This window comes from Sceloporus occidentalis, unplaced genomic scaffold (genome assembly GCF_023333645.1).
Source record: "Sceloporus occidentalis isolate IW3139 unplaced genomic scaffold, rSceOcc1.0.p SCAF_1, whole genome shotgun sequence".
Lineage (NCBI taxonomy): Eukaryota > Metazoa > Chordata > Lepidosauria > Squamata > Phrynosomatidae > Sceloporus > Sceloporus occidentalis.
Window position 1 is genome coordinate 128,996,009 of NW_028316981.1, and position 16,527 is coordinate 129,012,535.

The window sequence follows — 16,527 nt, forward strand, 5'->3', positions numbered from 1 at the left end:
CAAAGTTTTATGATGACAGATCTATGTGACTGACACAATACCCAACCATGACAGTGAACTGCAATAATGCCCAATAGGGCATCATGCAAGATAGCCTGTAGTGCAGTGGGACATGTTTTGAACTGGGACCACTGCACAATGAGACACATTGTGCATTGCTTCATGTTGTACAATGGGACACACTGCACATTGGGACTGTGGAGCAATGGTCACACTCCTAGCTTTGCTAATACAATGGTTTTAATGGTCTAACTATTTCTCTTTTTCCTCTTGTGAATATGAGCATTGCCCAATGGCACAATTCAACTTTACAGGATCAAAAGTCTGTTTACAATGATGTAACTTTCCAACAGGATGCCAGCTACTATGTCTCTTCAAATCTACCTGTTCTATGCATTAATGTGATACAGTGCACCATTGCCTTAAGCAGGGGATCTGTTCCGGACCCCTCCATGTAAGGCAAATAGGGCGTATGTTCAAGCCGCATTGAAAATAATGGGGCTAGTGGATGATGCATGGTGCGGCATGTACGCCACGGGCACGCACGCCATTGCAAATCCGTTATGTGGTTTTCAGCATAAGATCCTGGTCTGAAAACTATAACACTTTGTTTTCCTTTCTTAGATTAAAAGAAATCATGGAAAACAGCCTATCTAGGAGATGTTTGATCAAAAGAATAACAGATTCAAGGCAGAAAAACCTGCAAGAGGAGGGGGCTAGAAGGAGAGATTGCCAAAGCACAACATCTTCATCAGTCTACTTAGGACTCCATCGCCCATTACTTGCCCCTAATATAATCAGAGCTGAACTTCAAAGCTGCCTGCAGCTGCATGAACAAGGAAACTAGCCCTTGTCTCTTTCAAATGTAGGCTTTGGCCACTGAACTGGAAGGAAGCCAAAGACCAAGATCTTATTATGTGCTTTCCTTCCTGTTGGGGATTAGTGGTATGCCTGACCACTGGAAGAAGTAACAGTGAGCACATTTTTCTCTTCACTATAATACCTGGAGGAAAAAGAAAGTGAGCTAATTGTGAAGGGGCAGAACAGGGCACCACCATGGATTTAAACCATGTAGTCTGGGACTGTAAGCAGCTTACCACCTTTGGAAACTCTGTGGAGTGGCACTGGGCACAACAATTCCATTCTCAGCATTGTTTTTTTCACGTGGGCCTGTTATCTGTTATAGCTGATAGGAATGTACCTCATTAGTCCTTCCCAAAAATTACTGATGATGTTCTGAATCTGCTGAATGTTCAGTGCCTGGCACATGATGATCAATTTTCACAAATGATATTTGAGAGGCCATCATATTTAGCATTTAATAGCTACTTCACATTCTAAGGTATTTTGTTTTGAAAAATTTGATTGTAGTAAATGATCCCCTTCCCCTCATCACTATCAACTTATATTTTATACCCAATAACATCTGCATCAGACATACATAACATTCATGGAACCTGGGCTGGAATTGCAGGCACAACCACACAGAGGTATGTCTTAGTTATATCAATGAGCAGTGCTGGCCCTTCAGGTAGCAAATATGGTAGGGCATCCTCTCTGGCATTCTTCTCTGTGTGCACTGCACAGTCCTGTACTCCCTAAACTGGCCTGCTGCCTTCAGGTATACTGGGGAATCCTCTGCTACCAGTATTGAAGTAAGATTCCATTTGTGGTCTAATCTGTTGTTCCATGTAGAATATAGGAATGGGTACCATCTTATCCTTCACATTTAGAAGTAAAATGTTTTAGGCTGATCCTATCAATGATGTTTACTTCTGAGCAAGTATGTGTAGGGTTGTGTAGTTGTTTTTGCAACCACTCTGGCTGATATTCTGTGACATATGTTAACCCTATGCATACATGTCTATTTTTGTTCGCTGCGGATGATGGTATTTCCTACCTCTCTTTGCAGCAAGCAAAACCCCTCCTCACACTCGACCTGGCATAGAGCTATTGAAGCCCCACAACCATGGCTTTTTTGTGCCTGCAGAAGGGAAGGGATCACAGAAACACCTGGCTAGGGCTGCTGCCACACTGAAGAAATAAAGAAGTTGATACCACTATAACTTCCATGACCCAGTGCCATGGAATTCTGTGGTTTGTAGTTTGGAGGGGCACCAGAGCTCTCTGATAGGGAAGGCTAAATATCTCACCAAACTAAAAATTCCAGAATTCCATAGCATTGAGTCATGGCAGTTAAAGTAGTGTCTAACTGCTTTATTTCTGCAGTGTAGCTATAGCAATAACACTTTAATAATAATAATAATTTGTTTTATTTATATACCGCTATTCCAAAGACCATAGCGGTGAACAGCAAGTAAGCTAATTAGCAAGTAAGCTAATTTGCCCCCAACAGTCTGGGTACTCATTTTAGCGACCTCGGAAGGATGCAAGCCTGAGTCGAGCTTGGGCCCTTTTGCTGGTCTTGAACTCGCAACCTTGTGGTTTTGAGTGAATGGCTGCAGTACAGGCGCCACCAGGGTTCAGTTCTATACCACTTCACAGTGAACTAAACACTCTCTAAGCAGTTTACAATGTGTTAGCCAATTGCCCACAACAAGTTGGATATTCATTTTACCAACCTACAAAAGGATGGAAGGCTGAGTCAACCGGGTGCCCTGTGGGATCGAACTCACATTGTGACTGAAGTACCAGCATTTAACCACTGTGCCACTAGGGCTCCACAGCAGGAGCATATGTCACTGTAGCCAGATGTAAAATGATTATGTCAGCCACTGAGAGCTCTAGAGACTGTGGCAGACCTTAGTGGACGATGTAATCAGCTTGCCAGATGTTTTTGTGACCCTCCCCCCCCCCCCGTTCCTTTTTAAATACAATTAGCTGTGAGGGAAGCTCAGCAATTCTGTGATAAGACAGGGGGTGGTAAATGACTCCATGTAACTTAGTTCTCCATGAAGAATTACTACAGTGCATTGAGCCATGCAGGATTGCAATCCTATGTTTGTTTTTTAAATACTCGCATGATTTATATGCACATCACCTCATAGAGGGCAGGAATATATTCAATGAATATTAAGCAGTTAGTCCCTGGCAGTCCAATGAACATGGATTTATCCATTTTTCTTGCTACAGTTAACAGCCGCATGTCTGGGAGCTAGTTTGAAGGACTTCTACACCCACCCGCACTCACCCCGAGGCTTTATCAAGTATTTAAAAACCAGTAAAACCAATTTAACCAGAGAATATACAAAGACAAAAAAATTAACACATATTATCATGGATACAATCGGCTCTAAAATATCAAGTTTTGATTGTGGGATGCTTTGATTGTGAGTTCCTGCATGGCAGGGGGTTGGACTGGATGGCCCTTGTGGTCTCTTCCAACTCCACAATTATATGATTCTATGATCACCTCCACAATAATGTATGCTAGCCTGCCGACCTTCAAATCATGACAGATATATTCAACTTAAAATTCACTGGCACAAAATCTTGGTAAATACAGCCCCATTAATCTCAATGAGGCCCAACTAATTTTCTCAGGACTGGAACCCTTGTCTTAAATATAGCTAGAAGGTCTACTGAATTAAGAGCTTTTACAGAAGTACTGTCTTAGAAATTTCTCATTGATTCCATAGGCCTGCTGTAATTGGGATTAATAAATACAGGGCATTGTTTATATCAGCCCCAAATAAACAAATCAAATTTATTGTCTTAATACACACGGTAAATTAAGGAATAGGATAATCAGTGAGAATGAGGTGCGGAGCAGTTTTGTATGACTGTGGTGTTAATTACTTTGGATATTAAATTTCTTCCATGACAATGCCCAAAGAAATGTTATTTCCATTGTTAACAATTGCACAGTCATCAGAAATTAATCATCCACATTCTCAAGAGCTAGATCAAGTTGAAATCAAATTAAAACTCTACATTAAAAATGTATAGTCAATCCATCATATAAATTAATTGATATTTTTAGCTTTGCTAAAAGCCACATTGCACTTCAAGTCATTATTTTAAACGCAGTCTTTTACATTGTTGTTCTTCATTGTATGATACCTATAACATTTCTCATTCTGGTCTAAGACAGAACGTTATTCAAGGATGCTCACAATCTCTACAACACAGTCTTGCTTCAGATCCTCTGGGTAATGTCTATTGGATTATTCCAGTTCATGTTTATGATTGAAACTCAGAAGCCTCTTGTCTTGGAGAGATCTACCACATTGGAAAGATCCAGCATGAACAGTTCACCAGCACTAGTGAATACCTAGTAAATGTGCAGTCTCACAAAATATACTTTATATTCATTATGCAGCATGAGTTGATAGCTGTTGCAGTTTCCCTCTGTGCTCTTTGCCCTTCCTTTTACCCTTCTCCCTCCATAGGCACTAAATAATGTAGAAGTCTTGGTCACTAGATATGAAGACTTTGAGGCCGTTCACACTACATTATAAACCAGTTTGCAAACTGGTTTAAAAGGGGGTCATCCACACTTGCACCGGTTTTTCTTGACCCGAATTCAAATGGGACCAGCACAAATCCCCCTTAACCTGGTTTTTCCAAGACTGAGTTTTATCCCATTTCTTTTCCAAAACACTGGGTTTTATCAGAGTGCCGCCAGTGGGAATTTGCTTCCAATCCCATTCAGGGGACCCAAGAAGGAAGGGTTAATGTGCAGGAGGTGGATCATGCCCACCCCTTTGCTCTCTTCCTGCCAGCCAAGTGCCATTGTTTTTTCTTCTCAGCATTTGGTTGCAGGAGTGAAATAAGCAAATTCATAAAGGCAGTGGATTCAAATTTCCTGCACTTTGGAAAGTGGTCTCTTTAAAGCGCAAGCTGTTTCCCCCCCACCCCTTTCTGTCAGTGATTTAGTCCCCTTATCAGCACCAATGTCTGATTCCCAGAGCTCACCAAAACCAGGGAGGGGGTTCTCCTGGGAACATCATTAGAAAGCTAACCTATCCCAGGATTTCTTGCTAGGGCTTGCCATTGCCAACCGCCAAGGCTAATGGGGGGGGGGGGGGGGTGTTTGGCCAAACAATGTGATGTAGATGTGCATCATTTGACTGCCAGTTGTTTTTTTAAAAAAAAAACAAGAACCATAAAAATGGTGGCTCCATTTTAAATCGATACAAATGGTAATGTGTACTTCATCAGGGTTAAATTGATACTGAGAGATTTGATCGGGGTAAACATAGTGGGAACTTTGATTTGGTATTGCATCATCTAACCCCCCCAGATCTTCTCATCACAAAAATGCTAGTGTGAATGATCCCAAAGAAATAAATGGGAAGCACAGCTGGTACAATCTTCAATTGAAAGTATAGGTAGTCTCCAGTCCTTCAGTTGCAATCAGCATGCCTACTTTATGAACAGAGATGCATAGTGACCCATCTGATGATTTCACCTACCCTCTTGACTCCATCATATGCTGCCCAAAGAATGGTGGCCAGAACCAATGCACTGTGAAATGGGCCCAAGCACCAGCTGGTCTCTGTATAAAAGGTGGACTCTGCATGGCAGGGATGGGAAACCTTTGATTCTTCAGTTATTTGGCATCACAGCTCTTACAATCACCTACCATGACCAATGCTGGTATTTTGAAGGCCAAAATATCAGGAAAGTGTTTTTCCCCTAGTCCTGCTCTACACAGAATTTTGCATAGTTCATTTCTTGAATTCAGAAGAAGAGAATATCAGTTCAATATTTTCAAAACATATTGGTACTGACCTGTCCATAGGGAAATGCATCTCTTCCCCTTTTCGGAAGTCTGTGCTATTTTCCAGCCTGGCTAGTACATCCATCCTTTTCACCATCATCTCCAGCATATCACTCATTTTCCTCAACACCCCTCTGGACTCCAGAGCACCCATCACTGTAGTCACACAAACAAAAAAGATGGTTGAAAGGCAATGGAAGAGCTGCAGTGCAGTGTTATTCAGTAAAGAGCAGAAATGAAGACAATGTGGCAGACTGGAAGGAAGAGCATTAAAGATTGTGAAAATGTCTACTTTGAGAGGGCAGAATATAGGGAAGCTGTTAAAAAATGGCTGATGACTTCTAAAACTGATGTATATCACTCCTTGCCAGCTTGCTCCTGGCACCCCACATTTGAAATATTATTGTGGCATAAAATTACATTAATCTCAATGTGAATAATATTAATGATTCAACATTCCCAGCATTTAGGCTGTAACCCTATGTATACTGTATTTAGAATCACAGAGTTGGAAAAGACCACAAGGGTGATCCAGTCCAACCCCCTGCTATGCAAGAATACACAATCAAACTGCCCCCGACAGATGACCACCCAGCCTCTGTTTAAAAACCTCCAAAGAAGAAGGCTCCACCACGCTCCAAGGCAGCCTATTCCAGTTCCCTGATGGTAAACCCCAGTAAGCTTAGTGGAACTTACATCTGAGTATATAAGATTTGGATTGCAAATTTTATCAGGTTCATTGTTCCATATGTTTGTGCTGAGATTCATTAACCTGAATTACCAGGATAGCTTAAAATCAGATATACAGTGGCCCTTGGTATCCACTAGGGTTTGATACCAAAATCCATGGATATGCAAATCCCATTAAATACAACAACAGACTACAATAGTGTCTGTTATATAAAATGGCAAAATCAAGAGTTGTGTTTTGGAATTTATATCTATTTAAAATATTTTGAAGCTGTGAATGCTTGAATCCATGGATGAAAAATCTATGGATATGGAGGGCTGACTGTATAGAGAGATCAAGTAAAAGAAGGGCAGGTTTGGAGCAAATGCACTGATACCCTCATCCAGGCACATGTTCCACCAACTGACTTGTAATTTTCTCAGTATCCTTCCACCTATAGAAGCTCCACACAAAGGTAAACCATCTTCAATTTAAAGTAGCAAACCTAGATTTAGTGATTAAATTAACTCTTAACTCTACCATGAGCACTGAAATGTGAATACCAACTTTGGAGCCTCTTGTTTTGAGCATTAAGTGGGAAGTACAGAGATTTGACGAGACAGAAGGCAATGTTCCTGAACTTTAAAAAGCTGAATACAATAATCAGGTTTGTCAAGTGTGGCTTATCATGTGAAGGTGAAGGTATATAGCAGGATGTAATTTGCTGGTTTTTAAATTGTATCTTTAATCCACTTAATTACTCTTGTGATTTATAATTCTTCAAGGAAGGTGTCCTTTTCTATTATAGACACAGTGATCTTGTTTTTGCTTCTAACTTTGCATGTTTCAATTGGTTTAAGATGCCCTTGTCAGAAAAAAGTGTCTTAATAAATTTTAATAACAACAACCATTCCTAAATCAAAATCTGAATTTCAAATAGATAAAATCAACCCAGAAATTTCAACTTGGAAAACCTGATGCTGGAATGTGCTTCAGCATATCCTCCAGAAGACCTTCATCACTAAGCTGCTGCTTATATATATATATATATATATATATATAGCAACAACTAAAAAGAGTTGGTCCTCTCAAAGGTGTACAATCTAAATTTAAATATATGTACACACACACAAGCATAGGGGGAAGGAAGGAAAAATAAAAATAGAAAACTATTTTACAACTGTTTACAGTAATACAATTGAAAAACAAATGATCCAGCTAAAATACAAAAAATACAATATAATATCACTCCGGCTTTGCTTCGCGAATGAAGATTCAGGAAGGACTCATCTCGTATTTTGTACAAGCGCGCTGGTGACTAAAAAGGCCAATCTGGGACAAACAGGTCCGGTTGCAGAAAGCACAGCAGGAAGTCTGCTTGGGTGATGTTTCCAGGTTGCGGTTCTTTCTGCATTGTCATTTCTCTTCAATACTCGTTCGGCGTGAGCTTTCGAAAAAGGCTGCAGCATCGTGGATAGTGCGTCTCCATGCCTCCCGATGCGAGGCCAGGGCGGACTATTGTTGGTGATCAATTTGGCCAAGCCTGAGATGTTGTTTCAGGGAGTCCTTGTATCTCTTCTTTGGGGCGCCCCTCTTACGCTGACCCGTGGCGAGTTCACCATAGAATACTATTTTTGGGAGGCGATGGTCTTCTATCCTAGAAACGTGTCCTGCCCAGCACAGCTGCATCCTCAATAGCATGGCCTCAATGCTGGTGATCCCTGCTTGCTCAAGGGCAGCAACATTCGTCACATAGTCAGTCCAGTGTATATTTAGAATTGTGCGTAAACAGAGCTGATGAAATCGTTCAAGGAGTCGTAGGTGTTGGCGATAGGTGACCCATGTTTCAGACCCGTAGAGGAGAATAGACAGTACAGTGGCTCTATACACACTGATTTTTGTGCTTCGCCTCAAGTGTTTGTCACTCCAGACTCTTTTGTGAAGCCTTCCGAATGCGCTATATGCCTTTGCCAGTCTGTGATCGATCTCTTTATCAATCTTGGCGTCTGAGGAGATGATGCTTCCCAGGTAGGTGATCTGCTGAACAGATCTGAGCACAGATGTGCCTACAGTGATGTGAGGATGGTAGTGTTCTTCCTGAGGTGCCGGCTGGTAGAGAACTCGCATTTTCTTCAGGCTGACTTCCAGTCCAAAGAGCTCCGCAGCTGTTGTGAAACAAGATGTTAGGCGCTGCAGAGCTGCTTCCGTATGGGCAACGAGGGCAGCATCGTCAGCAAAAAGCAGCTCATGGACTAGATAGAGTGTTAGTGCGAGCCCTCAGGCGACTTAAGTTAAACAGGCTACCATTAGTATGGTAGCATATATAAATGCCGTCTTCTTCTTTGAGATCTGCCGTAGCCCTTTGGAGCATCATGCTGAAGAAGATTGTAAATAGACTTGGAGCGAGAACACAACCTTGTTTCACACCATTAGTTATTAGAAAGGGCTCCGATAGAGCGTCACCATATCTGACTTGACCTTGCTGGCCTTCATGTAGCAGGATTATCATCCTAGTGGTTCCAGGATCTGCCACAGAACTTTTTTACTCACAGTGTCAAAGTCTTTGGTGAGGTCGACAAATGTTACATAGGACCTTACCACACGGGGGCTTTTTGAGCGTCAGTTCGCATTGGCCGATTCGTATTCGCATCATATCGCATCATTCATCCACACTCGCGCTCTCTGAATACGCTTTGCCAATTTGTATTCGCGTGATATCACATCATTCATCCACACCTGGGTGGCCTTCCGGATCGAGGTCTTGCGCATCGGCCAATGCGTATTCACACAAAGCGAGGCCAGTGCAGATTGGATCACCACACCAACCCAATAAAATGTGTGTTCGCCGATGCGCATTGGCAGCTTTGCGCATGCTCTGTGGGGCTCTGAACGGGGCGCAACATTTTTAACTTCCGGGGGTGAAGAATAAGGTCACTGTTTAGCGCGGTATATCGCGAGATTTGCTGCCTTTAGCCACTTACGAAATTCCAGCGCAGCATCATGGGAGATTTGTAACCGGTGGTCTTCAGGAGAACCAGCGGATTGGATGTACACACCAGCCAAAGCAGCAGAGGTTCCGCACTGGCCATCAATGCGGATCCAGCCGATCCCCTAATTTTGTGGACTCGGAAAACGGAGGAGCCAGCTGCCTTCAGTTCGGAACCCAGCCGTGAATACGCATTGGCCAAAGCGTATTCACGTTATATCGCATTGGTCATGTGTATTCAGAGCTCACAGGTGTGGAACTCCAATGCTATATAAAGCGAATACGCATTGGCCAATGCGAACTGACGCTCAAAAAGCCCCCGTGTGGTAAGGGCCACAGAATCCTTTGTTCTTCTCTCTACATTTCTCTTGAAGTTGTCTAAGACAAATACCATGTCTGTAGTGCTCCTATTAGCTCTAAAGCCACATTGGCTTTCATGAAGAAGCTCTTCTGCAATAGCAGGGACTAATCTGTTCAGCAGTATCCTTGCAATGATTTTTCCAGCGATGGAGAGCAGTGTTATACCTCGATAGTTTGAGCAATCCGATTTTGCTCCTTTTTTCTTGTACAGGGTGATGATGACTGCATCTCAGAGACCTGGTGGCAGTTTGCCTTTTTCCCAGCAACTCACAAGGAGTTTGTGGAGTTCAGCATGGAGTACATGACCTCCATGTTTCCAAACTTCAGGTGGAATTCCATCGATCCCAGCAGCCTTGCCATTTTTCATCTGCTGTATGGCCTTAACGGTTTCTTCCAAAGTAGGAGCTATGTCCAATTCCTTTTTCATCGGTTGTCATGTCATATGTTAAACAGCTGAGTCTTGGACTATTCGGTTGGCACTAAAGAGGCGTTGGAAATGTTCAGCCCATCGGTTCAGAATGGAAGCTTTATCTGTGATTAGTGTTTGACCATCTGTACTGTATAGGGAGCTTTGGATCTGATATGTAGGTCCAAAACACTGCTTTAAGAGCTTCGTAAAATCCTCTGGAATCACCCAGATCTGCACAACGTTGTGTCTTTTCTGTTAAATTGATCCACCACTTGTTCTGAATGTCTCGGAGTTTTTGTTGGAGTTGACTACATGCAAGGCGAAAGGCTGCTTTTTTTACATGGCAGGATGGTAGGGTGAGGTGTGCCTGGTGAGCAGTTCTCTTCTTTGTCAACAGCTCCTGGATCTCTTGATTGTTTTCATCAAACCAGTCTTGGTTTTTCTTGAGGGAGAATCCTAAGAATTCTTCTGCAGACTGCATGATGCTGTTTTTGATATGTTGCCAAAGTGCTGTAGGAGAAGAGTCTACAGGATGGTCTTCAAGTTTTGTTTGCAAAATTGCCTGGAAGTTGTCTTTCATGGCAGCTTGTTGAAGATTGTTGACTTGGAGACTCCTCTTTAGGATGCCACCCCTCTTAGGTTTCAACTTAAAATGAAGATTTAGTTTGCATCTTACGAGGTGATGATCTGTTTGACATTCTGCACTGGGCATCACTCAGGTATGATGGACATCGAGAATATTTCTCTGCTGCACTAGGATATAGTCAATGAGGTGCCAGTGTTTGGATCAGGGATGCATTCAGGTTGTCTTCAAGCTATCTTTCTGCTGAAAGATGGTGTTTGTAATAGTCAGCTGCTGTTCTGCACAAAACTCTAGCAGGAGGCGTCCGTTATCATTACAGTTTCCAACACCACGCTTGCCTAAAACACCTTTCCAGGCTTCGAAGTTCTTTCCTACTCTGGCATTGAAGTCGCCAAGGATAATGATTTTGTCTTCTGCAGGGACTTTTTGTATAAGGTGGTGTAGGTCTGAGTAGAATTTGTCTTTCTCCGCAGGGTCGGCTTGCATAGTTGGGGCATATATACTGAAGAGAACAACATGTGGGAGGCGTAAGGAGATAATGAGATCAGAGGGTCCTGTTGGCAAGGTTTCCAGTTTGGAGGCAATGGAGTTTTTGATCATGAAGCCTACACCTGAAATATGTTTTTCAGTTTTGGGTTTGCCAGACCAGTAGAGTGTGTAGCCGGCACCATGTTCTTTTAGGCTGCCTTCCTCATGGAGACGAACTTCACTAAGAGCAGCGATGTTGATGTTAAGTCGTGACAGTTCATGGGCTATTAGAGCAGAACGGCGCTCAGGACGTCCACTATCTGCAGAATCTTGCATGGTTCTGATGTTCCAGCATGCAAGCGTTAGTCTATTTGCACCTTTGGAGGCTGGTGTGTGCCGTTGTCTCTTTGTCTTTGTTCGACCGCATCAGAAGATGCCCGTTGGCCGCGGATAGCCAACCGGGTTGTTGGGGATGAACTTTCTTTAGGCCACCTTTTCTAGGCCCCTCTCCATATGGAGCAAGCAGTGCTCTTCTTAAAAAAGGCTGCTTGGTCATTCAGGATGGTGCCGAACAAGACTGTCATCCCCAGTCAGTCTCAAGCAACCAAAGTCCTGAACCGCCTGCATGCAGGGTTGGGTCTGCGGCTTCCAGTGCATCTTTACACCTGCCGTTTCGTCCGTTGCCTATCGCTACAGGGCTTTTTCAGAGATTGGATGTATCCTTCGAGCCTGTGCAATGGATTTTTCTGGTGGAGCGCAGCATGCACAGAACTGGCCTCACCCTTTAAACCAGAGGTTCATCTGCTGAGACCTTGACAAGCATGGACGGTAGCAGTGAGGTCCTCGGGTCGTAGGTTTGGTTAGAGTTTCCTTCTCTTAGATGGTTGACCTTACAGGGTTAGACGAGCACCATCTGCCCGGGTTTGGGATTAGAGTTTTCCTTCTCCTAGGATGGTTGCCATAAGGCTAGAGAGCCCATCCTGCCCTTTGGCGCTCTTGGTCAGACCCTTCGGTTGTGACCTGTCTGGCATGGGAGGCCCTACCGATGGGTATTATACCACCACCAGCATAGCTCACAACATCATTAGAGTGCACAAGCCTTTCCCCCACGACAAGGGGGCGTCAATGGAGAGGATAATATCAAGCAAACTGACAAATTCATCTAATCAAAATATATAATAGTAAACTCAAATTCCAAAAGCTTCGGAAAACAAGAAAGTTTTAACAGAAAGTGGCAGAGACCAAACATGGAATCTTCTAAATCCAAAGTGTGAGTCCTAATCATGGACCTTCAGTCCTTCATCAAAATTGCTATGTCAGCAGGGAAGGGTTTTCTGAGCAGGCATGGAACATGGAAAAATTACTTTTTTCAGTCTTTCATATTGAGCCTCAGGTCATCTGCATACAATTCTACCATGAAACTACAGTCCCTTTTTAAAGCTGTCACATCAAGAAGTTCACTTCTTTCCTCACTTCTTTTTACGTGTCCTATACACACATTAAAAAATTCAATTCCTGCATCCGAGTGACCCAAGGCAAAGACCGCCCTGTTGTTCCACTGATTGCCTTTTATTGTCTCCATTTTGGTAAAGCCCAGAAGACCTTTCTGTGAAGGCAGAGGGTGGAGAATTGGTTTGATTGCATAAGACTTGCGTGCAGTTGTGTGCCTGTGTGTTTTTAGCCAAATCACTCATTTAACTTCTCTTTTTCATTCCACTCCTGCTGACTCCTTTAAAGCACATTTTCCTTTACAAAACAGCAGGAAGTTAGAGGACAAGAGAAGCAATCTGGGTCTAAGAGAAAACACAGTTATGTAATACACACACACACATATGAAAAACACAAATCTATGACCAGGAACTGAATTTGGGAATATCTCAGCATTCCAAGATGAAAGAAAAGGGCTATTTCAGGCATACGTTCACAGAATCGAGAGTCAAAGGGTAGTTTTGTTTGGTAACCTATTTCCTGACAAGGCACCTCCATCATTAACAGGTATATGAGAAGCAAAGCAAAAAGTCATCAAGTTATCCTTAGTATACACTAGGTACCTTGGCAAAAAGATCTTTGCCTCCTCATTTGCTGCCTGTTTACATGCAGTATTAGCCTGAAGAAAGAGGCTCCTCCCTCCTTAACTGTCATCTTCTGGCCTCCTATTCCCCTCCAGCTATGCTCTGACTGTTTGGGGGAGAGGATTGCATACCCTAATGAAGTTGTGAGCTATGCTGGCAGTGGTATAATAGCCATCGGTAGGGCCTCCCATGCCAAACAGGTCACAATCGAAGGGTCTGACCAAGAGAGCCAAAGGGCAGGATGGGCTCTCTAGCCTTATGGCAACCATCCTAGGAGAAGGAAAACTCTAATCCCAAACCCAGGCAGATGGTGCTCGTCTAACCCTGTAAGGTCAACCATCTAAGAGAAGGAAACTCTAACCAAACCTAAGACTGGAAGACCTCGCTGCCACCGTCCATGCTTGTCAAGGCCTCAGTAGTCGAAGCTCTGGTTTAAAGGGTGAGGCCAGTTCTGTGCATGCTACGCTTCACCAGAAAAATCCATTGTACAGGCTCGAAGGATACATCCAACGTCATCAACGTGCTTGTAGAAAGCACGGATGAGTCCTTCCTGAATCTTCGTTCGCGAAGTAAAGCCAAGAAGAAGAAGAAGAAGAAGAAGAAGCAGTACAGCAACTGTGTCAGATACATCTCAGCTATGGGGCCCATCGCACCATGACGCTACACCTTTTTGCACTGAATTGGGACCACAGCAACTGCACACTGCAGCCTCTGCAGGGAGCAAAAAGAAGCCCCCAAAAAGGGCTTCTTTTTCATTCCCTGGAAGGGGCGTCATAGCTATGATGGGGCAGCATGATGACGCCCCTTCTGTGCTGTGCCATTTGGGCACTGCAGTAGAGTCATGCCATGAGGCCACACGCCGTGTAATGGCACGATGGAGCAGAGACACGGCATCAAGCATGCGGACGCTATGCCATGACTTCACCCATAGGCCAGCACAAAGTGCCAGTCTGTATTTCCCCATCTTAACAAAGTATTACGATGTCATTCAGCTAAACCTTCTTGCTCAGTATTTTAAATAATTCAAAAAAATCTTGCTCCAAACTGGGAGTGCATCTACAATGTAGAAATAATGCAGTTTGACACCACTTTAAGTGCTGTAGTTCCATCCTACGGAATCCTAGTCTTTGTCATTTTACAAGGTCTCTAGCCTTCTCGGCCAAAGGGTGTTGATGCCTCACAAAACTAATGTCCTAGGATTCTATAGGATAAAGTCATGGCAGTTAAAGTGGTGTCAAGTTGCCTTATTTCTACAGTGTAGATGCACCTTGGAATTCCACTTACTAAGGAAAGCAATGTTTTTACAATGTTTAATGATTATTTTTCCTGTGCTTGGGGATGGGGTTTAATTGGGTCTATGGTTTTATTTAGATTACCAGTATTTTCAATTAGCTCTGCTGCTCTGGCTTTAAAACTAAGCTGACATGTAGAATAACTGTCTTTAAGGATGCTGCTAAAGACAGTTGTTCCCACAAACAAACTGAAGACACAAGACAAGTTTTGAATTAGGACAAGAATAGGGATGCTGGGAGTTGCAACCCAACAATAGCTGGAGGGCTGCACCATTTCAGTGCTGTTAATTACAGGGGATGATCTGCAACATAATGATCTCAAAGAAGTAGCCATGTTAGTCTCTTGCAGAGTAAAAAGGAAGAGTAATGGGGTGGGGGGAGAAAAAGAAATGTGGCGGCACCATTAAAAAAATATTAATTTTCACATGAACATCATGGATATAAACTCCCTTCTTTGGATGCATGACAATAAGTGATAATAAGTGCTCAGGTATAAAGCTTTTTTACAAATTGTGGGAGTGGGATGAAATGCAACCCAATTCAGAAAGATACAAATCATAATGTTCTATTTAACTGCTGATCAGTCTTCTTTTGGATGGGCAATCTATCTCTCACCATGGGGAAATGTGAAGCAATATGACCTGCTACTTTTTTTGGTGCAGCAGCTCCATCCTGCTTCAAACAATTGCCCCACGCTCTATCAGACATAAGAGCCACAATCAATAAGACGAAAGACCTAGCCAGTCCAACTTGGGCTGTCAGGCTCAATACTGGACAAGGCACCTGTATCTTTAATAGTTAACAGAACATGGAGTAGATTCTCCACCACCCTCCCAGCTCTCAACTGGATGGTAAATTGCTAAGTGGCTCATGGGAGGTGGGGTGGGGGTAGAGACAGCAGCAAAAAGGTGGGTTTAGGGGTGTAAGGGAGGAGATGGTGCATAGTTCCACTACATTTTCCTGCACCAGGATTTGATAACTATTAAAGATACCAGAGCCCTGTTCCATATTCAACCTGGTAATTCTAATTCCAACATTCTGTCCACACAGCAACCAATTTGTTGCTGATACAAAGCTCCCCAGCTGGACATGCCTGCAACCTCCATCACATGCTCCCCAGCAACTGATCTACAGCAATATACTGCCCCTGATTCTAAAGGTGATACCAAACCTTCCTCACCAGTAGCCATCATGAGCCCTAACCTCCATTATTTTTTTCAGTTCTCCCATTAAACACCATTGTGGCAATGAGTTGCACAGTTTAGGTATGTCTTGTGTCAAGAAGTATTTCCCTGCATTTTTCTAGAATCTCCCACCCCACATCATCAGTAGATGACTCCAGGTTCTATTCTCCAGGTTCTATTCTTTTCTCTGTCTGTATCAACATTTTTTGCTTTCAAGACGTAATAGGTTTGGGTGCATGAGATCATAGAAGCTTTTGCACATTTGCTTTCAATAACTTTTTACACTTCAGAATAGATTTTTGGAAAGAAAAATCCATGTGCATGGGGAAAATATTTTCTGCAATAAAAATCCTTCTAGTATTATAAACAATCACCAATATTCTTCACTGGCTACTTATTACGTATGTGTAATTGAGTAACATCTCCTGGCCAAGGCCTCCAAACCAACCTTAAAAGCCAGACAATGGATTGGGTAAAGGAGGTCCCTTGAACTTCCAATTGGGGTACAAGCAGAATGATGTTTCCACCCCTGCCATCAGTGAATGAGGTTTGTGAAAAGGTCCTGAGACAGGGTCTCCTCTTTTGTTTGTTGTAGCCTTGCTTGCTGGTGGCAGGGAGATGGAAACATCCTCCTCCTTGCAGTCTGATCAGAAGGTGAATGGACCTGCTTTGACCAATCCAGTGGCTGGCTCTTAAGGTGGGATAAGATGGCATTTATATAGCTTTAGTTTACAGTAACACTCTGTAGTCTTACTAAATACAGATCAGTTCTACAACTTTAGGCTACAAATCTGAAACTACTACTGAATGCCAGCCA

General features: G+C 43.0%; 1 protein-coding gene across 1 annotated transcript in view; it reads right to left on the reverse strand.

The window, feature by feature from the left end:
* Window positions 1-16,527, reverse strand: part of MGAT5B (alpha-1,6-mannosylglycoprotein 6-beta-N-acetylglucosaminyltransferase B) — a 301,222-nt gene that overhangs the window by 162,442 nt on the left and 122,253 nt on the right. Inside the window, exon 3 of the mRNA XM_089534995.1 lies at window positions 5,698-5,842. Within this exon, the coding sequence (XP_089391121.1) occupies window positions 5,698-5,842 (145 nt within the window). The remainder of the gene's footprint in view (window positions 1-5,697; window positions 5,843-16,527) is intronic.